General features: G+C 39.8%; 2 protein-coding genes across 4 annotated transcripts; one reads left to right on the top strand and one right to left on the bottom strand.

The window, feature by feature from the left end:
- Positions 1–148: 148 nt before the first annotated feature.
- Positions 149–13313, bottom strand: itprid1 (ITPR interacting domain containing 1). Of its 2 annotated transcripts, none has more exons than XM_053234292.1 (17): positions 12503–13313; positions 10916–11127; positions 10599–10647; positions 10422–10459; positions 9716–9772; positions 8083–8131; positions 7200–7280; positions 6913–7115; positions 6163–6644; positions 5666–5726; positions 5108–5226; positions 3761–4960; positions 3176–3303; positions 2096–2207; positions 1240–1473; positions 1109–1152; positions 149–916 (listed from the first exon to the last, which is right to left on the bottom strand). In XM_053234292.1, exons 2-16 carry the CDS (start codon positions 11052–11054, stop codon positions 1114–1116), a joined length of 2991 nt encoding a protein of 996 aa, XP_053090267.1. In that variant the 5' UTR covers positions 11055–11127; positions 12503–13313; the 3' UTR covers positions 149–916; positions 1109–1113. The 2 variants fall into 2 exon arrangements, with proteins under 2 accessions (XP_053090267.1, XP_053090270.1); XM_053234295.1 differs by having other exon boundaries at positions 10916–11029.
- Positions 13314–20346: 7033 nt separating this feature from the next.
- Positions 20347–22409, top strand: neurod6a (neuronal differentiation 6a). 2 transcript variants are annotated; one of them, XM_026926090.3, is made up of 2 exons: positions 20347–20467; positions 20947–22409. In XM_026926090.3, exon 2 carries the CDS (start codon positions 20957–20959, stop codon positions 21971–21973), a length of 1017 nt encoding a protein of 338 aa, XP_026781891.3. In that variant the 5' UTR covers positions 20347–20467; positions 20947–20956; the 3' UTR covers positions 21974–22409. The 2 variants fall into 2 exon arrangements, with proteins under 2 accessions (XP_026781891.3, XP_026781892.3); XM_026926091.3 differs by having other exon boundaries at positions 20348–20467; positions 20950–22409.
- The last annotated feature ends 260 nt before the right edge of the window (positions 22410–22669 follow it).

Raw genomic sequence — 22669 nt, 5'->3', positions numbered from 1 at the left:
CCAAGAGGAGGGTCGATGGGGAGGATACCATAAATGGGGAAGGGTGGGCCTGGAGTGACGCGAGGGGAAAAAATAGCAGAAAAAAAAACTAAAGATTTTACTTATTCCAGCTAAAGGTGATTTTGATGTGTACAATCCCAATTAGTCACTTTGTGTATCTGGAATTTGTGTAAAGAGCTTTATTATTATTATTATTATTATTATTATTATTATAAAAATAATCTAATAATAGACCCATGATAATGTAATATTAAAATGATAATAAGAGCTTAGAGAAGATAAATATACTTAGTGTCTGTGTATTGTTTGTGATTCACTAAGTGGCACCAGTGCTTGTAGAGTTTAAAACAGGATGAGAGCTTTGATGTCACTGCTGTTGAGCTGTGAATCGTATTTACTCCACTTCAGCACTTCAGCGAAGTGTGTGTCTACGCATGTTTGAAGGGGCTTTGAATATCATATAATAAATGAGAAGTTTTGGAATACGTTGGCACACAAAATTACCCTGATAATATTACCTACATAATAACAAAAAAATAATCATTGGCAAACATTATTATTTTTTATAGTGTTTTCAAAATATACATACACTATAAATGTCTTCCCCTAAACATGTTACCACCAAAAATAATTAAATGTCTTCATAATTTATGACTGTGTATTTTACTTCAGGATTTACAGGTCTGTGCTTCCAAATTATTAGGAGCAATACCACAACACCGTAGACATCTGTAAATTTCTTACAGTGACTGATTTTATTGGTCTTGGATTCAAGACATACATAACATTTCACTGAATTTGACTAAAAAAATAATTCAGCTTATAAAATATTTTACATTAAAAAATATAATTATAATAACACATCAAAATACTACACCAAGAGTCATTTATCCTCCTCAGTCCTGATGTTGAAGAACTGAAAATAAAAATAAAAATAAGCTCTAAAACCTTTTATAGGATGTTAACTCAAAAATAGACTTTAATATTATCCTTTACCTTTAAATTAAGACAAATCTAAAATTATTAAAATAATTTCATTAAAAGCCAAACAAATCACAAATGTTTTACTGAACACAAAGCAACAAAGCATTATTTTACTGACACTTACTTTTTTCATTCTAATGAATCATTGCTGATGGGTCCATCCTTTAACTGAGAAGAAATAGAGGAATGAAACAATATTCATAATATTACAATACTCACAATATTAGAGACCTGAAAAGTGAATTAAATACATACGCTTTTGATAAATCCTACAAAGTCTAGCTTGTCGGCCTTGCCGCCAGGGCTCCATTCGCTGCTGTGGATTAGCCTTGTGTCGTCTGTGAGCTGTGTAGACAGACATGACTCAGGGCTGTCTGTCAGCAAGGTGCACTGAATGCCCACACTTTTTTTGGAGATATGTCCCGGTTGGGGTGTAAACCTCAGCTGAGTGCACAGGTGGGACTGCTCATCCAAAAGTCTGTTCATCTTCTACAAAACATAGCCCAAACAAATACAATAATACAATTTCCATAATACACTGCATTTAAAGTTAGTTGTTTTAATTGGGGCGGTGATATATTCACAGATAAAACCTCTGCTCTCATGACCAGGCACCTTTAGGTTCAAAATCCCTAGTCTTCCAGAATTGGTGATGCCTTGAGCAGGTTAGGATACTAAGCTGGAATGTGAAAAATCAAGAACTTTCTCTCAGAGACTAATTACATAGTGATGTGTATATCACACTTTTCCAGTTTATACAATATTGTTAATAGGGCTCAAAATATCACCCGATACCCAGTACTGAGCCGATACTGACAACCTGACAGTAAACAAACTGACTCTTCGGAAGCTTCTGTTGCCAAGTAATGTGAGACATCACAGGCATGAGGACAGCAAGCGTTAAGACAATCTGTGTCCTACAATAACATGCAAGATGTGTGTCATGTCTTTCAACAGCAGCATAAAATGCACTGGAAAATGTCAGATAGATCTGCTACTAATCCAGCCTTTCAGTCCTGGTACCGATACTGTGTATCGGATGGTTACAGCCAATTTATATTCATTATCTAAAGATAAGAATAAGATGGATTAATGAAAAGGAGCTGGATACCATTTTTACGTTGTCATCATAGGCCTCGACCAAATCACTGAGCTGTTGTTCCAACATTTCAGATTCCTTTTTGACAGCTGTTCTCAGCTTCAGAATGTCCTGAACCTCTGCCCTGTAAGAGAAAGACACCTTAAGACAATCTGAGATTAAGAATCGAAACAACCCTATAAAACGTTTTTGTAGTATTATTTTATATATTTTTTGAACAAGCAGAAATGTAGAATGTCAGCTGTGTCCAAGGGGATGCCTCCACTGCCAAAAATGGGCCTTGAATTCCTGAACATGAGTGTATCTTATGTGTGAGAAACAGGAAGGAAGCCATTGAAGAAAAATTATTTCACCTATTTGACCTTGCTGTGACCTTGACTCTGTTTGGATCAATTCCAATACTTAATCAGTTCATTTCCATATAAATCCTACAAACATTCAACCACTCGTTCTTGAGATATTGATCTAATGAGAAGCTCAGATGGACAGACGGACACAAGGACCCAAAAATCCAAAACCATAATGCCTCCCTCACCTAGTGGCAGAGTCATAAAAGCATGCAGGTGGAGTCTCTGTATACAATACATTTAAGATACATAATACATAATTACAAACAGGACAATTTGACAAAAAGAAGAAAGATTGTGGAAAATGTAGCAAAAAGGAGTTGACTCAATAATTGGAGGGAAATTTAAAAAATGTGCCTATGATGCTTCTTAATTTCAACTATCTTGCTATGGATGCTATGGTCTATATTTTTAATCACAAATAGGATCAAAGGCCTTATATACAGGACATCCGTACACATAGAGGACATCATTAGTAATGTTCTAATTAATTACAGGCATCACAATTAATCGATTATATATTGTTATTAACTGCATTTGAATATGAAACAAAACTATAAAATGAATGTGAAACACATGACATCTTACCATCTAATATAAAAAGAATATGTTTAAATTCTTGTTGTCTCATCCTATATTATGCTTCATAATATTATAAATAATAATAAATGTATATTATTTCAGTAGTGCATAATGCTATAAGAATATTGATAATTATTGTAGGGCAGAAAGAATGAAGACCAACCTGTGTTCTTCTGAGATAGAACTATTCACCGACTCCTGCTCCTCCTCCAGCCTCTCCTCGATCTCTGTCAACATCTTCCGGAACTTCCACATACATCTCATCATGCCTATCAGTTCCTCCATGGAATACTACAGAAACAAAGATAAAGCAGCCACTTGAAGCCTCAGCTCTTTGTGTTAGCAACGAATGTGTGTTTGAGTGTGTTTATCGGTGAAGCCGGAGCCTCTGGAGTCTATGCAAGTGCTGTAGGGAGCGCTGAAGTGGTCAGCAATCTCCACTCCCTTGCATCACACATGCAAATAAGCTATTCAAATGAAAATCTGCTCCATTTATGAAAGCTAGCTCTTAACCCTTTTAAACAACACTTCTCTTTAGAAAAATGAACAACTGTCTAATTTACACTGGATATATACCATAGCATACAATTTGCTTATTTTAACGCCATGGTTAAGGCTCTGGACTAACATAGATTAAAAAAAACAGGAGATCTTAAATTCATCCTGAGAGGGGCCAGCAGTGGAAAAATGTCTCAAACCAAATTTGCCCTTGGGCTACTGATCTATCCTTGAGCTATGAGTGACTCACAGGCAGGCTGGAGGCTGGGTGTAGCTGTTCTGGGCTGCCAGAGTACTGTTCCTCACTGTTCTTATTCTGGCAGCAGAATCGCTGTTTATGCCCACAGGAGCCACAACTCTGAGCCCCTGACCAAAGCGCTGTCTCCCACCGTGTGTCCTCCTCATAAGACCGGCCCTTATCGAGTGATGTCGAGTGTGGTCCCTTGAAACTCTCCTTAGATTGCCATGGGTTGGGTAATGTGTGTTCCATTGTTGTAGGAATGTTTGTGCTTAGGGCGCTGTCTGGGATATTAGCCACATCTGAGTCTAACTGTTCCCTGCACTCTCTTCTGAGCTGAACATCACTGATGGGACTTTGCCCTGTTGATGAGTTGTGGCTGATGCTGCCTCTCAGAGAACTCTGTGAGGCCAAGCTCGAGCACATCTGCACTGAGACAGAACGTCCATAGTATCCTTCTGTGGGGGATGGGACCTTGTTCTCTGTACCTGCTTTTGGGTCAGTGGAAGAAGAGTCTGTTTTAAACACAGAAACATCTGAGCTCTGTATCTTCATCTGTGAATCACCTCCCACAACCACATCATGAGATGGATTTAGTGAGTTCTTTTGAAATGTGATACTTTCTCCAAAACTGGCACCATAGTCATGTAGAACTGGTGAGTCCTGTTGAAATGTGGTACTCTGTATGGTACTGGTGCCATAGTCAACTAGACCTGGTGAGTCCTTTTGTAATGTGGTATTTTGTACAGCATTGGCACTGTAGTCATGTAGACCTGCTGAGTCCTCTTGTAATGTGGTGCTTTTTAAACTATTGGTGCTGTAGTCATATAGACCTGGTGAGTCCTTTTTTAATGTAGTACTTTGTACAATATTGGCACCACAGCCACATAGACCCGGTGAGTCTTTCAGTAATGTAGTACTTTCTCCCACATAGTCACCAACAATGTCCTTCTGCACAACTTCCTTATTTACCAAACAATCTGTTCTATTAGTGTCTTGTAAGTGCCTCTTTGTAGTGTCTTCTGTACTTATTATCATCCCAATATGTGCTGGTCCCATTGCTTTATCAACATTTGAGTCTGTTGCAGACGATTCAGTCTGTTTAAGCAACTTATCAGAATCCTGGGTATATGGAGAGGGGACTGCTGTCTCCTGCAGGTCCACACTCTTCTGTGGGCTTTCTGTACTATCCCCTGACATGGCATTCAGCACCTGCATCACACACATTAAGATGTGGAACAGATATGTCCATTTAATTATAGGAAAACTTGCTGAACTATGCAAAAAATTTATTATTCCTCAAACACATTTCTTTTTTCTTTCCATAGCTGCAAAGGTATTTGCAGTAGTCAGTCTTACCTTCATGAGCTCAGGTCCGGGGTTGGGGTAAGCAGGAACGAATGGTTCCTCCAAAAATCCACTACTGTCAGACTGACAGCTATTTGTCCTCACTCGTGAGAGACATGCCCGCTCGTTACCTACACAAACCACAGTAACAACTGTCTGAAGTTGATCACTTTTTCTATTGCATAATGTAGCATAAATACACCTCAATTAAGACTACATCAGGCCATTAAACCTAAATAAATACAAGCCATTAGTGCTTCTGCATAGACACAAAGCAGACTTTACATCACCTATGCTCAAAGGAGCAACAAAATTTTTGAGCAAGCCTAATGTCAGTTTTACATCAACATGATTTGCTCCCAATTAAACAATTCCATTAAATTACAGTGACATACTGCAGTAACGCTTGCTTTTCAAGCAGATATAGTCCTAGAAGAGGTTTCATATTTATACATTAACCATCACACCTGCTCACATATAATTCCTACAACTTTAAAACATCTGAAACCTCACTTAATAGTTAATGATTGGACCTAATTAAAACTATTTAAAAAAAATCAGCACACAAACCTGGCTGATCAGGAGTGCCAGTGCAGGTTCCTCCTATGCTTCCCTCATCAAAGCTCTGGATCTGAGGGCAGAAAACAAATAGAACTAATTAGGACAATTCTAGCATTCTGTCTGATAAATATCTGATGACCCTCACATCCTTTTCTTAATGATGTGTTACAATCTGGCACTTTACCACAGCAATCCTGTTAATAAGCTAATTTCAGGGTTTTTGGTGGTTTTAACCTCATCAAGGGCTTGTTAATTAGCTCAAAAGCTGAGTCAGGTGCCTTGATAAAATGTAGTTCGTGGAGTATCAGGATTAGGAAACACTGCACGAGAGGAAAACATTTTGTCGCATGGCTTAATGATTGATGCTTTCATAAACAAGAATTAGGGTTGTATATGTAAATAAATTGGAGGGGAGTCATTAGAAAACAAATTCTCATCGGAGCCCGAACAGGAGCAAAATACAATCATACAATAGTAAAAATATGAAAATACACATATAGCATTACCTCTTCCAGCTCAAAAGACTCTGCTGGCACTCCTGTACCCTCTTTTGCAGAGGTGATGGCTGATGTAACATTCTTCATTTCTCTACTTCCCCTTGGACTGCTGCTCTTAACCTGAGGGAGGGTTGTGGTCTCAGTGCATTCAGCTTCTTCTGAGACAAAGGTCTGCTCCTCTACCAGAGGGCTAAGGCTGGCACGTTTCAGCGGAATTCGTTTGTCAAGAGGAAGATCTCCAGGCAATTCTGGGCTGGAGGATTGGCCTGCCAATGAAGGGCAGAGTGGCTGCTTGTCTCGGGAATGGCCCAGTTGGCTAAGCGACTTCTTGGAGGCATTCCGGAAGAGCATGCCAACCCGTTTCCTCCTCAACCTGGCTTCTTCTGAGAGTTGAGATTCCACAGGTCCCTGTGCACCTGGACTGACACTTCCGACCAAGGAATTGAAGGCTGTAGTGACCTGCTGTAGCACCTCTATCTGCCTAAACCGATCTGCATAGAGGGAGAGGGAGAGGGAGGGAGAGTGAAATAACAACAAAATAGAGATTGAGGTCTATTTCGTCACACTTGCAAAATTTTAAATAGCATTCAAACAGGCACCGGTTATTAGGCCTTCACTACACTCCAGTCATCCAGAAAATGAATAGACAACATTTCCCTTTGCTGCAGGACACTAAAGTGCTGTTTTTCAACAACAAGCTTTTGTTAACATTTGTAAAAGGAGCTAGGCTGCTTTCTAATTAAATTAAGTAGTGCTCACTTCTGACATCTGGATTCTCTATATCTATGCGATTCTGCTGAGCCTCTAAGAAGACCTGGACGTTGATGCCGCGGGCCTGGGACTGATGGTTTATAAAACGGGCTGGGATCTTCACTGTGATGTCAGGCTCCTCAGCACCGAAACCCAGATCCAGTAGCAACTCCTCTGGATCATCCTGCCAGAGGGTCAGCACATCCATGGCACTAGAAAAGTCACATTACTGAGAGTTTCAAATCCAGTATAAACCATAGTCAAGAAACATGACTAAGTGAATGAAAGAAAGGTACCTTGGTGGTCCAGACTGACTTGAAATTCCTGATGCCAAGCTGTTCCAGGCAGAGGTCAGAGGAGGTCTTTCTGGATATGTCCTGAAGTGTGAACAGACCATGACAGCACATTAGAAAATTCAGCCCCAGGCCTGTAAGTGCTCAGTGTTCACCTGAAGCCACTACATATTACAACCCTAAATCCTGTTTCCAATCCCACCCTGTTTCCCATGTCTCGTATCTTTCCCAGCAAACCTCATGCAAACCAACGCAGTCTGTACATTTGCATGGGAAATATGAGGCCCTGTCCCATTTCACACCAACGTCACAAACATCACATGACCCTCACGCACATCCCTTCATTCTTATGTGTCACATCCTGGGACACCACTACAGCAGTGACTCCCAATTCTGCTTAAAGAGCAACCTTGCAATATTAATTTTAGTGCTTTCCCTGAACTTCCACACCGATTTAACCCCATTCAGACAGGTGTTATGCAGGGAAAACACTACACTACAGTTTCTAGTGTGCTCATGAAGAAAATATTCAAAAATACTCAAATTAAACATAAATATTTGTAGCATGATTGGGCTAAAGCCAAATTTTTATGAAAGTTGATTTTATAAGCTAGGACTTGCTATAAGTAGCTGAAATGTTTTATTAGATACCAATAAACAAATTCTCATCTGAGCCTCAAACAAAAGAAACTAGTTTAAAAAAAAGATTAAAACTGGCCAGGAGTAAAACATATACACATTGTGCCATAAATAAATAATACAGTATGTAGAAATGGAATTGTCAAATGCATGTTACTGAGATTTCTGAAATGAACTATTGTTTTTATTGATCACATTCCTATTTATATTTTGCTGAAAAATAAAAACAGATAAGAGACGGTCTTACCTAAGAAATCCTTGCACGGTGTTCACTGTCGTTTTACCATATAAAGATGCTGTTTTGGAAACAGGCAAAAAAGAAAGAACGTCATCTTCAACTGCAATCTAACAAACTCTGAAACCCAGTCTCTGTTTGGTGTCATGGACATTAAGGCAGTACAGTAGCTATATTAGGAAAGAGTTGCTCTCCTTGTTGCTTTCATTTGGCTGTCCTCTCACACTGCACCATCAAGATCTTTCCTTCAACTTTCTCCCTTTGGCATGATGTCAGGGACAAATTGAGCCTCAGTATCTTCTCATAAGGGCATTCTTAATGCAGGCCTATCCTATTATGTCGCCTCTTATTCTGCCAAAGCATTAGCTGTGTTTGATTCTGTGGAGCACTGGCAATCTGTTCCTTTCAGGGTTTCTTTCCCTTTCTAAGACTTATGAACTTCTTGGCTGCCATTTTAAAACCACTACTCCAGATCCATTAATAATGATGTGCTTGACAGCAGACAAAGAACCCAGAAAGATTCACAAAGCTTCACAGTACACATTTCTGTGTGTGGAAAAGAAGCTTTAAAAAAAACGAGACAAGTATCTCAACAGATAAATACACATGGAAAGTCAAACAACTATAGCAGGTAGCATTGAAATCCAGTCCATGAATGTTGGTTACTAAGAATACAAAAATGCCTGATTTTTATTCTGAACAAGAAGCAACACAGCTCCATAAAAACACAATATTTTAACCCACTGAATCTCCCATTAGCGAGTCGCATTACTCAATCGCAAAACTGCATTCCTTTCCTATTCCTTTTTTTTGGAGCATTTGAATAATTCACAGTAACTACTGCAATAAATAACACTTAAACAACACAAATGACACTTCAAGAGGGTATTCAGCAAAGCCATCTCAAAGTGATGCCAATAGCTTTTTGGGTTAGCTGTTACAAAATCTCTGTGGTGTTGGCATATTTGTGCTTGCGAAGATGGTAGGAATTGTAGCTGTTCTGTCCCTGTGAGAGAGACTTGCTGACGTTGTCCACTATGGAGGAACACAGAGTCAAATCTCCTCGATTTCTGTAGTCTCATAACTTCATGTTGAGTCCTTCTTACCTTATTATGTCCCTCTTTTGTGCCATTTATGAGGAGCATCCAGAGCAGGCATGGTGATTCTTTACTTGCATAGACACACAGAGTCAAATGCTTGACTCAGACAGAAGTGACAGACAGCAGCGTACTGGTGTGTCTCACACCATGATGGTGTTTGGACAAGAGCAGTGTGATAGTTCTTGCCAAAGCTAGCAGAGTTCCTTGGCACGGTTAAACATCCAGTCAGGGGAGAGAGGCTTAATGCTGTATCCCTGAACCTTTCCTCCTGCTTATGTCCTCTCTCACAGGCAGCTGACTCCACATGAACTTATTCCACATGCCCCAGTGTTGTGCCAATACATTTCACTCTAATCTAAATAAGCCAGCTCCGGAATGAGGTTTGCTCTGTGTGTGTCAGAGCTTGAAAGCTAAAATAATGAAACTTCAAGCACCTTACAGATAAATCAGAGGTATGTTTAAAACCAAAATTCCTGTTTTAGCCCAGTATTTTCATTTTAATTCATCCTCAAAGCCTGAAAAATTCAAAAGAGCAAAGTGTTTACCTTTTAAAAGAAGTGCCAAGTCATCTTCAGACATGCCAGTCTTCCTCAGATGCTGTGCTATAAGCAAAGTGTCACTGTTTACTTTACAGCATATACAAAATCAATTATAGTGTAAACTAACAGTCAAGGAATCCCCAGGTCACCAATTTAAGCACAACACAAGCTTAGCTTAGCTGCTGCAACAGGTTTAAAATCTGTGAACTTACCCCTTTAGTTGCATAGTATTTTCTTATCTCTCTCATGTAACAGTTGGAGCACTACATCATAAAACTACACTGACCTATATTGATGGTATATTTCATAGTGACGGAGCCTAAACCTTGCGTTTAGTGCCAATAACCCTCAATAGATTGAATTACAGTGTAAACTTTCCAGCCGAGACTTGTTCCAGCCCAGGACTACTTTGCATGTTGTTTGACTGGATCAGGCATGCAGAGCCACTGCCCATTAAGTGGCGTCTTAAAATGGCTAGAATCAGTTCCCAAGGGAAAATCTGAACACATGTAATTTATAATGTTCTTTTAATCAATGGTACCTGAATATCACATCATTTCAATATCATAAAATTCATTTTCAATTAAACCGGCAGATGTTATGAATTCCATTGACATACTATATATTCCCATTCCAGTATGACACTTGACACACTGCCACGTGATGCCTGATGAGTCAAATGCTTTTGTAACATGTTCAAAGTCTGTCTTACCTGCATAATCCTGGATATTCTCTTGTTGAGCGTCTTCACTAAAAGAGGAAGTCAAAATTGTAAAAGATTTATCATACTGTATGTCTAATGCTGTATAGACTCACACAGCCTTGATACATTCATGAAAATCAGATCAAAACAGAGTCAATCAAAACAGCTAGGTGAATCAATACTCACTCAGTGATATGAATATGCCACTGATTAATGCTGTCTTGATTACACTTTTCTGTAGAAAACAAATAGTAAAATAGCTAAATATTAATACCCGATGTGCTCTCAGTTTCTGTGTTCACTTTACATTTGGATTAGAATAACTGGGTCTGTTTTATGTAAGGCCTCTTGGATTATTTCTGCGACAGATAAATTGTACATGACCAACACCATCATTCATCATTCACAAAGGTAATGCACCAAGAACAATGTTTCTTACGCCACAGTCTTACGCCAGAGTTTAAGTCTGTCAAGCCACCATTATTATTAAAGGCTCATCCTACCTGCATCCGCACTGATGAGTGGCTGAGTAGCGGTTACGTCATCCATCTCACTCCATCTGGTTTTAGACGCCAGTAGCCTCACTCTTTTATCACTCACATGATCTGCATCCATTCCTGCAGTCACAAAATTCCACCTCATCACAGGTCAAAGACTTCCAAACAACAGCTACAGTCTGTAATCCAGCAAGCAACTTGCGACCAACCTGACAATGCTGAGTAAACAGAGAGTGACTCAGTCAGAGCTGTGTTAATCAGAAATCATCCAGGTTACAAACCAGCCTTTCCTTCCTTACTTACAATTGTTGTAGTTTCCTGCTGCAGTGGTTATCAGGACTGAGCAAACTACTGAGCATGAAAACTTACTAAAAAGCAGCTAAATAAAGTCAGTATGGTTCTGTACAGAAAATATTTTTTTTGTTCCATGTATTTTTACCTTTACACTACATAATTTTATACTTCGAGTTTAATAACAGCTAATTTCATAATTATAATTTTACATTTCCCTCTTAAACTGTTGAACTGAGAAAAGGGCTCTGTCGTGCTGTGTGGTACATTTTGCTGGCATGCTTACCCCCCTCCCAGTCCTGCTCCCATCACACTTAATTCAATTAATCAGCTAAGTAATAGCCCTTCCTGGTTTAAAGCAGGTGTTTCAGCACAAGGAAAACACTAAACAGGATACAGGATAGGGGATACTCCAGGACCAGGGTTCAGCACCTGTTCCTTAGAGGAAAGGGTCACTATAAATCAATAAAGTATTTCTGACTGATCGATTTGTTTCCTGTGATGAAACATTTTTATCCTCTTCCTGGATGCCAATGTTCCCATAAGGCACAAGGGCTTCCAGAAAGGTTTGATGATTATGAAAATGTTGTAAATCATATGGTATGGCCTTCACTGTCACAATGCCAACAGATAGATAGATAGATAGATAGATAGATCCCAATGGAATAGTGTCCCAATAGTGTTACAGCAGTAGTAAAAACAAACGTTTACAGATAAACAAAGGCCATATGTTATAAAATACCAAACATGGACCACTATGCCATCACAATGCCTCCTCCCTCTGCATAACAGTTTAGTTAAACCAGTAAATGCTTTAAAATAATAATCCCTGATGGAGTAACAACACATGAAGGAAATAAGCAGGTCAGTAAAGCACTAATAATAATACATTTCTCTGTATTACACTGGCACTGTGTTGGTCAGGTGTACTAGTGGCTCCAAGTCCCTGTAGGTTGATGCGCAATGAGCAGAGCAGCGTTCACTAGCTTTATAAGCCCTATTCAAAAGAGACTTAAAAGCTTCTACGTGCAATTCAAGCTTTAGCAGACTTCATTTATCAATTTCTAGGCGCATACTGAAATTAAGGACCTTAACAATAGAGAGGCTGTAGTATATGGTTCGCCGTAAAACATGTATGAAACAGTATTTCCAACGAATAAAAAGCCGACGCGCTAATTCTCCTCATAGTGAACCGGTAAGGTAGACTCCACCCAGCCACAATTATGGATTTGTGAAGGTTTAACAAGCCAGAGAGGCAAAATACTCACTCTAGTAAAGATTCCAGCACTGAGTTAAACTCACCTTAACTCGTATCCATATGTCGGCCAGCGGGTTTCCGTTGAAACCTAAAGCTTTATTTTACGGTTATTTGACTTCCGGATTCAGGCTGTCTAATTTGGGCTCGTGCCCACAGGTCAGAACTTTATTCAAATAACTAGCCAAGGACGTCACTAGACTTCCCGAGCGCGCGCGCTAAAGAGAAGCTCGCTTAGGACCAGCCTTGATTTGTAGGTATTTGAAGAATTACTGGTTTATCATAATTTATAAGTAATGTGCAAAAATGTTAGGTAATGTAGTTATCTTTTTCATGATCTGGCTGTAGTTACAAAGAAAAAAAAAGGTTTTTCAGGAAATATGATGCGCCTTGTCGTTCATATGTGTAACAGCAGATGGCAATAAAAGACCACTGGGAAATTAAAGGAGCTTTCCTAAACCGTAGACTGATATTTATTCTGCGTAGAAAATAGTTAAAATAAGTGAAAATGTATTATTAAATATTCCTTCTGTAAAATGCTGTAAATTGTATCTTTCATGTAGTATAATATATAATGTGTATAAATATATAGAATACTGGATAGTGCACCTATAAATGATTTAAGGTTCACTTGAGTTTAGGGATCACAGTTGCACCTTTCAGTATTTTTTAAAATAAATGGTATGATACACTTCAACAGTCCACTATAGCACCTTCCCAGGTAAATTATATATACTGAAGGTACAAAAGATGTGCCCTTTAGGGTATCCAATAATGAGGAAATGCACAGTTTAGCACCTTTTCTTGTCTGGAAGTCTGACTGTGGAATTTGGACCAGGTTACAGCTAGAAATTCCGTGCCCCCTGGGATACTTGGTTCAGGGCCCCAGATTTTAAGCTCAGCTACAGAATTTGAACACATTTTATGTTACAGGTTAATGGACCTGTTTTTTTTTTTAAACATAAATAAGTCCTACATCCATATATATATATATATATATATATATATATATATATATATATATATATATATATCCACTGTAAGTGTAATGTTGTCTAAGGCCAGGTGTAAGATCTGTTCTTAAATCAGTTTTCACACATAAAATATATTACACCAGTGTCTAACACAAAGTACCCTCTCCCTCCAAACCATATGTGAAGAAAACAAAAGCACAGAATAATTAAGCAGCATTGGCTGGAATTTGTTTATAATGGTACACATTCTTGACGTGACATGAATATTTGAACAGCCAACAACTGCTAATTTAATCATTCAACATCTGTTACGGTTACTCCAGCTTCCACACCAAGCTTTGTCTAAAGGCATTAAGCTATGGGAGAGAGAGAGCCTTACTGTGTAGAGCAAAAAAAAGGCCCACAACTATGGGATTTAAACATGGTTCTCTTTATCTTTTATATTTTCTGTTCATTCAATTAATTCAATTGTCTAATTAATAAAAGACACATATATACATTTCTTTTATTTGATGAAATGATATTTTGTGTTAAATCTTTTTTTTTTTTTCATTTACATTTTTACATTTTACACTGCATTTTACTGTAGCATATTTATTCAATTTGATATGTCTATTTTATATCTGTGTCCATATCATGTGTGACTATGTGTGGGATTGAAGCCCATTTGTGGCCAATTGTCAAGGATCTGTGCAACAAGAAGGTGGTGGCAGTTTTGAGCGCGCTGTTGTGTTCTCGCTGGTTTTGGACAGGACCGGCTACAGCCTGTCTGTGGGTGGCACGCACAGAGCCTGGCGAGGCTGTCGGGTGGTCACAGGGTCCAGACCATGACTAATCCAGACCCCAACCAGGCTGACCAGATGGGGCCATCAGATTGGCTGCGAAGACAAGCAGGCCAACATTTCAGTAGAGGCAATAACAAATACACAGCAATGGCAATGTGACTATTACATAACTTTTTTTTTTGTCTTATATACTGTAGGTATTATACACATGTCACAACAGGCATGACCACACACAAGCCACCAGCATCTTAAAAATGAATCTGTTCTTTCATCGATAGTGTCAGCTGCCTTAAATGATCAGTGTGCTCACTGTTTCTACAGGTAGAAAGTGTAGGTTTCTACAGGTAAAAAGTGTCATAGATGTACAGGACATATGCTGTACCTAAGCATTTTACCAGAATGTTCTGTGGATGGTTATATTAACCGAGCCATCAGTGGGCAGGCTGGGAGCTACGTTGCCAGAGCCTTGTTTTCCACTGAATTCACAGGATCCACAGAGGGAAGGAGAGTGGAGATGAAATTAGGGCTTAAGTGGGGACAGCTGCCTGCTGAAACCAAGGACATTTAGGCCTGTTCCTGAGGGTCCAGCAGTGGCCATGCGTTCCAATACCTCTCCAGCACAAATCTCCAAGCAGTGGTACCAGCAGAGGTTAAATTAGTTACATCAAGGAAGAGATTACTACAGCCAGATGGTTTGGTACACAAGTGGAACAATGTATGAGCAACGCTAAATAGAACAAATGGGAATAAAACCATGTGTGTGTGTATGTGTGTGTATGTGTGTGTGTGTGTGTGTCTGCTTGATCAACTGTGCACTAAACACAAAATAATATCTATTCAGAAAAAAATATATAGAACTTTATTCATAAAAAGCACATAGCCTCACACACAGATTTGTGTTTGAATTTGTGTTTGGATGTGCTGTATCATTTGCATTTGATCCCCTTTCTTTCTCAAAACTACTCCATTTCAACATGGATCATTAGCAAACACAATTAGACAGCAAGACTATTAGCTGCCAAAGGCTTAATATAATACCTCCATCGAAAGAGGACAGCTGTCACTAAGATAAGGTTGTAAGAGTCAAGTAAGGAGTAAGGCAGTGGGTAGAGAGGTGTCCAGAAACAACGTTTTCACATAGGAAGAGTCATGCCTCAAGCGTTTATCTCGTCCTTTCTTTCTCTTTAAGAGTGTATAATAAGTCACAGTGAAAGGGTAAAATAGGATTGCTTCCAAAGTAATATTTGTTGTGTGTGTCTCTCTGTGCAATGGGGTGCCATTCCAGTTTAGACAATTAGATAAGCTTGGGAAAGCGTCTGATGGCAAATGATGAAATGACATTCAAAGAACCAGCTGGGGCCACACCAAGTCATAATATTTTCACATTACTGAGAGCGAACACAGCATCTAGGATGTCGGAGTTGCTACCCTACAAATGTCATAGTGATATAAGCTTACTTATACAATATAAGCTTATTTATAATAATAATAATAATAATAATAATAATAATAATTTCTCTGGCAATTTTAGCAGTCACAACCTTCTCCACATTTTTGTTTCCACTAACATTATCTCCTCTGGTCACCAAATGTATTTGAGTATTTACCAGCCCCAAATTTTCATTCATCCAATATATGTATATATAAGATGTGCAGGCATCAAATGGACTTTCCTATTCAGAGCAACATGTAACCACATGCAGTCACCTGACAGCAGTACAGGAGCTACACTGTGCTCTTCCATATAAAAACTCCTGCAGGACTGCAGGTTAGCCAGCAGCCAAAGGCCGGGAACAAAGCAATTCCTGATGGCCAGATCTGGCACAGTCCTGATATCAGCAATACTCAAATCAACATTCCTGGCACCATGTAACACTTCCTTGCTCCCTCACACCCACACAAATACAATCTTGCATATCTCTCAGCTATTATCACCTTATAAAACAGTACTATAAAATTGGTAGGTTAATACATTTGCATGTTTGCCAAAGTTTTTTCTTAGTTATGAACTTCCCATGAGTAATATTTACCTTTGAAAACATAAAATAAGTGTAAGCCCCATAAATTTACAAAAAAACTCATAACCTTATAAATCTCAAAAAGTCAAGAGTCAAAAACACACATTTTATATAAATTATTTCAAAGGTGAACCACCCAGGATTCACAGAGAAAAGCAGACATTTTTGGAGTGGCCAAACAAATAATAATAATAAAAAAGTTTTTATGTTCTACCCAAATAGCTAGTTTTAATTTTCGGTGCTCAGTATATGCTCAGCATAGCTGTTTAGGTAATGGTCTAGTTAGTTAGGCTATGCTATCATTGGTTTGCTGGTAAAATTATGGTAGGAACTGCAATTCAGTAGAACATGAAAAAAAACTATAGATGCACTGACATCATTAGAGTTCATATCTTCCATTTTGACTCCACTGAACTCTACTCCATGTCGGATTTAGTCCTGATGAAAGTGCTGAGTCTGATCACTCTCAGAGTGTGCAGTTTTTCCTAGGAATCTGAGATGTTTCACCTTAAAATCTGTATTTCTGAGATTTGAATTTTTGAGATTTGTATTTAGGGTTGTGTTTTTTAAAATCTCAAAACCTTAAACCCTTATTTTGAATTATATGGTTTAAGCAAATCTTACCTCTATAGCAAATTCAGAATAAAGAAAAAACATAGGCACATTGATAGTACATTGATTAAATACACCACAGATTTTTTTTTTTTAATTTAATCTGTCATGTTCATAATTCAAATATACAAAATTCATATTCAAATGCTTTTGTCAGCTTCCCACCCCTCACAAAATACGGCTGGTTTAAACAGCCTCCAGATCAGGCCAACATGTCAGTACTCTTTGTACATTATAACAAGTGGCACGGGTTTACATATTGATATTAATATCTTACTTCATATTTTTTATATATTCTTATAAAAAATTCTATGCAATACACTGGCTAATGAAATCTAACTAATAAGTTGTCAAAAGACTTTCAGGGTGAATGTTGTGACTTCTGGTTTTTCAGCTCATCTGCATGATTCATTTATTTTCCCTGGTGTCAAGGAAGCCAACTTCAAATAATTTAATATGATATGATTATACCTTATTATCTTATAATTAAGCCTCAAATTATGTTCATAATCAGAATGATGAAAACAGTGGATCACATTTACAAGAAGAATGATTTATTTCTGATTTCAAAGAATCCCTAGCTGGTTCAGTGAGAGGACATATTCCTTTGGAAAATATGATATTTTAAAGCAACAGTTTCCACTGCTGGCATTCCTCCTGCACCTCTGAGATATTAACATTATGCATTTTTAAAGACATACATTATTCATGTGCCACACTGTCTAACCATTAACACAGTGACAGCCTTACACCTCTGTACCTGTCTGTGTTGACACATTTGATTTTATTTTATCATATTTTCACATCACTGGAACAACATCATGCTGGAGTTTACTCACATAAAAATGATTATTTGGAAATGCATAAACTAGTAAAACTCTCTAATACGAGCCTTTTCTCTCCAGTTCTAGAAATAGAACAAATATTGATATTATGCCTAATTAAAAATACAAATATGTTTTCAATATGCAAACGGAATATAATAGAGTGCACATCCCATATGCAGATAAAAGCCTTCCTCTGCAGTAGGTCCCCTCACTATCAGTTGGTGTCATGGCTAAGCAGGCAGCTGAGATTCCCAAAAGCCATCTTTAGCAGAGCTGATCTCAATGAGCGTCTGCTTTGCATGTGTGCGTGTGCATGTGCGTGTGTGTGTGTGCGCGTGTGTGTGTGCATGCCACTTGACGTGTGAACATCACTACCTTCATTTGCATCCTGGGCCTGGCATCCCTCTGTCTTTAAAAGTTGATAATGTGTTAATTAAATCACTGGCAGACAGCGTGTCTGATACATGTGCTCTCCCTGTGAAAGCCCCATTTCTCCTCATTTTGTCTGCTGGGTCTGAGGCCTGTGCTGCTGGGGAGCAGGCGTCAACTCCACGCACCGCTTTTAGGGAGCTTTTCTCTATTCTTTTTTTGGCAGCAGGCAGAGTCTATTTCTAAGTGTGCTTGCTAAATTTTTTATGGGAAATGGGCCGGGTCTGCACTCTCTGCTTTCTCCTGCACAATGATTTATTGCCCAAAAAGACCAGAGAACTAATTAACAGAGTAATTAATTAATATGAATTTGCATATTTGCATTTGCAATTAGTGCAGTCAAGTGATTAGTCTGAAATGGGAAGTTTGACTCATCAGATGTTGGTGTGTGTACTGGACCAGAAAGCCCGTCACCAGCTGAGGCATGAGAGGGTGGAGGGCAACGATTTATGTTGTTGTTATTGTTGTTGTTGTAGTTGTTGTAGTAGTTGTTTTGTGTGTGTGTTTGTATGTGCGTGTGTGGGTGTGTGTCTTTGTCTTTCTGTCTGTGCATCTGTGCTGTGTTAGACCACAAAAACCCAAACATGTAAAGAGACACACCAGGCAAGTTTAAACTGTTATGGTGCTATTGAATGCAGTTAAATCCCTTAAAGCGCTCAAAAAGTCTCACTCTTATAATTATAGCCCTTTCCAGTTAGTTTTTTTTGTAGTTATTGAAAGTTATTCGATAATACGTAATAGTTTGTGAACAATAGGCTTTGATATGAATAGCTGAATAATAAGATCAGATTTTAAGGAGTTAAAGATATGAATAATTTGCCCGAAGTTCACTTGGTCTAACTGACTCATGCACTAATACTCTTGTTTACACATTACTGCACCAAACAGGCACAGCATACCAAACTTCACCGTAACCTCAGTGACAACAATTGTACAATACAGAGTATTATCTCTAATAAATTATTCTTCTTAGTCTTTGTTGACATAGTATTGTAACATCAGGTAAAACAACAGAATAATCACAAACAATAATTATGTGTATGTTTTTGTTTGCTATGTATGCATGGTTTGGCATTTCTGACCGCCTTTCAAATCTGTGCAAGGTAGCACCTGGGGCATTTTCACAAACTCTGTCTCTGATGTGAATAATAAATGAGCAAGGTTTTGTGTGTGTGTGTGTGTGTGTGTGTGTCTGCAGGAGCTTTCACTGATAATGGAATGTATGGGTGTCATGTCTCAGCATGGAAAGAGTCACAGTGCAGGCCAATTACTGCTACAAGGAACGGCCAGATGCACAAGTCACCAAGGCCATCAGACCAAAATCTGTCTCTCTTTCACCATTAGTATATTTGTGTGTGTGTGTGTGTGTGTGTGTGAGAGAGAGAGAGAGAGAAAGAGAGAGAGAGAGAGAGAGAGAGAGAGAGGACACAGGGAATACAGACTACAGATTTTGCTTAGCAGGACTCAGGGGGTCTGGATGAGATTCAGACCTTTTCCACCAAACGCTTGGAACAGCAAGGACAAAACGATTATGCTCCGTATCACGTGCAAAGCAGAACCAATGCACACAGATTCATTTCTCACTAAATTTAAAATCAAAGGGCCAAAAAATCTTACTGTTCTCCCTGTCATAGATATCCTTCAATGGTTTATTGTTTTCCCCGCTGATTTTTCTATGTCTAATCAGCTTGTCTTCATAATGACATTCAGCTGAAAGTCAACTCTGGATGGCCTTGATGGTGAGAATCAGCACAGGCTCAGCCAGTTGGCAAATGCCCTTGATGGGATTGACCCAGCAGACAACAGCTATCAATCATCCAGCACTTGCTGTCATGAGGCTTTTTTATAACAACAGCAAAAAAAAAAAATACATTTTCCATTTTATTGCCTTTGAAAAACATCATGGCTTCCTGATTTCATAAACATTCATCAAAAATAATTTCTATTTTTCTGTTGTATTATGTGTATGATGCATTTGGCCCAATACGGAAGATGAATTTTCTGTTTTTTTCCAGCAACAATTTTGAAATGCATATTTTTACTAAACACACATCTGATTTTGATGGTGTGTGGTATTTCTCTGTTGTCGTTTTTATTCTGGTTTTACCAGTGCTACCCAGCTACAGGCATGCCAGATGATCAGGGAGAAATAATGTCTCCAGGGACCCAACCACGTGACAGCCACTGCCACGTGACGTCAGCAGCAGATGGCATGGGTACCAGCTCTGGCAGTTGGCATCGGTGTCATTTCTCTAAGAGCGACGGAGAGGTGAGAGAATCGCATTTGGCCGGGCGCGCCTGCAGCAGGCAGGAGAAGTTCTTAACACTGAGAAAAATGGACATCGCCTGTTGACCCAGAAGATCCAGGTAGGCTAAAAGTGAACGCGCTTTCAGCGTGTGTGTGCGTGTGCGTGTGTGTGTGTTTTGTCATGTTTCCTGTGCCTTTCAAACTCGCGTATTATAGAGAATAATTGAACAAACACGTTTTGCAAGAAGATGCCAAATAGACAAGACGGATGCTTTGACACTGTGGACAGCTCTGTCTATAGGCTTTTATTTTCTAGTTTCTTTTTTTTTTTTTTTTAATTATCATATATTTTAGATAGTGATATTATATGAATAGTTGATCTGTGTATTTCTCGGTGATGTAAATGCTGATCTTATATTCGTCACTGGTTTAGGTGAGCTTTGACAGAATGGATGCAATTTCAAAAATAAGATAAACAAATAATATAATGCAGAGTGTGTACGGTGCGCAGGAGCTTGATGATGCTCTTAGATAGACTCCGGATAAAATGTCTTGCACTGAAAGCCTTTCATGGCTGTTATTTCTCCACCATGTCTAGCAGGACTACAATGCTGACTTTACCGTTTGAAGAGCCGGTGATGATGGACACTCAGTTCGTGGCAAACTTTCCGCGGGACTGCGTGGGCGAGGCGAAGGTCACCAAACACGACGCCTTCAAAAAAGACGAGCCGCTCTCGCACTCGGACCTTAAGGCGATGGACGACGACGAGTCGGAGAAGGACGAGGACGAGCGGGATGAAGGCCCAGACGAGCACGACGCGCCGCGGCGGCGAGGGCCCCGCAAAAAGAAGCTGACCAAAGAGCGGATCGACCGCGTGAAGCTGCGGCGCATGGAGGCCAACGCGCGGGAGAGGAACCGCATGCACGGCCTCAACAACGCGCTGGACAGCCTGCGCAAAGTGGTACCGTGCTACTCCAAAACGCAGAAACTGTCCAAGATCGAGACGCTGCGTCTAGCCAAGAACTACATCTGGGCCCTTTCGGAAATCCTCAGCACTGGTAAGAGGCCTGACCTCTTGAGCTTCGTCCAGACGTTGTGCAAGGGCCTTTCCCAGCCCACTACCAACCTGGTGGCGGGATGCCTGCAGCTCAACGCCCGCAGCTTCATCACCGATCACGGCGCCGAGGCGTCCTTCTCGGCCCGATCGCCGTACGACGCCGTGTACCCGGCCTACCACGACGACCTGGCAGCTACCGGGCACGGCGGAAGTGGCAGCAGTGGCGGGGCGGACGGTGTCAAACCCTTCAGGCCGTACGGCTACTGTGGCGCCTACGAGTCATTCTACGAGTCGGCGTCTCCTGAGTGCGCGAGCCCGCAGTTTGACGGACCTCTTAGCCCGCCGCTGAACTTCAACGGGATTTTCTCGCTCAAACACGAGGAGCCGGGTGACTATGGGAAGAGCTGCCATTACGGCATGCGCTACTGCGCTGTACCGGGCCGCTCCTCCATCAGCCAGAGCGCGGTGGCGCGCGCCTCCTCCGACCTGCACTTCCCTTACGACCTCCACCTGCGCGGCCAGTTCTACCCTGCGCAAGACGAACTCAACGCCACTTTTCATAATTAGAGCGGGGATAAGGCAAACTTATCCCCTCTTCCCTTCCCCTCCTTTCCCTTCCCCTCCCTTCTCTCACCTTTTTCGGGGTAATTACTGAAAACAACGAACATAAGCCCGCAACATGTATTATTTACGTCGCGCTCCATTAGGAGCTCTTTGGTTGTAGGCCAGCTGATGTTTTATGTATTCGACTTAACTGGATGGAGTGATTTGCTTAGGGCGGGCATTTTGGCGTGGAATGTCCTTGAAAACCAGAACCATAAATGATGCTCTTGTTTAGTTTCATTTAATATCATAATCCCGAGAAAAAAAGAATGCAATCAGAAAAAATACCACAATGCTGATTTAAAAAAAACAAAATCGGACATGTCGGATCTCATCTGTATAATGAGTCTTTAAGCAGGCCTACTATATGTTTTTTCCACTCGAGTATCCTGCAATAATTGTCCACATTTCTTTCATGAAAATTTACAGTAAGCTAAAAAAAAAGGCTCATGTTATCAAATCGTCCAGTACAAAACAAGGCTCATAATTTTGGAATAAATTCAGAAGAAAAAAAAAAAAAAACGAGAGCAATAAATGCAAAGGCATCTATGCAACACACGGGCTTTTCCAAGTCCAAACCAATGATCACGCCACCAGGCCCTGCATTTCTCCAGTAAAATAACCTGATGTAAAAGCATCCACATCATCACTACGTCTTTT

The sequence above is a fragment of the Pangasianodon hypophthalmus genome, chromosome 1 (assembly GCF_027358585.1).
Source record: "Pangasianodon hypophthalmus isolate fPanHyp1 chromosome 1, fPanHyp1.pri, whole genome shotgun sequence".
NCBI classification, from domain to species: Eukaryota; Metazoa; Chordata; class Actinopteri; order Siluriformes; family Pangasiidae; genus Pangasianodon; species Pangasianodon hypophthalmus.
Note: the sequence above shows the minus strand (reverse complement) of the source record. Positions and strands in the feature narration are given on the sequence as shown.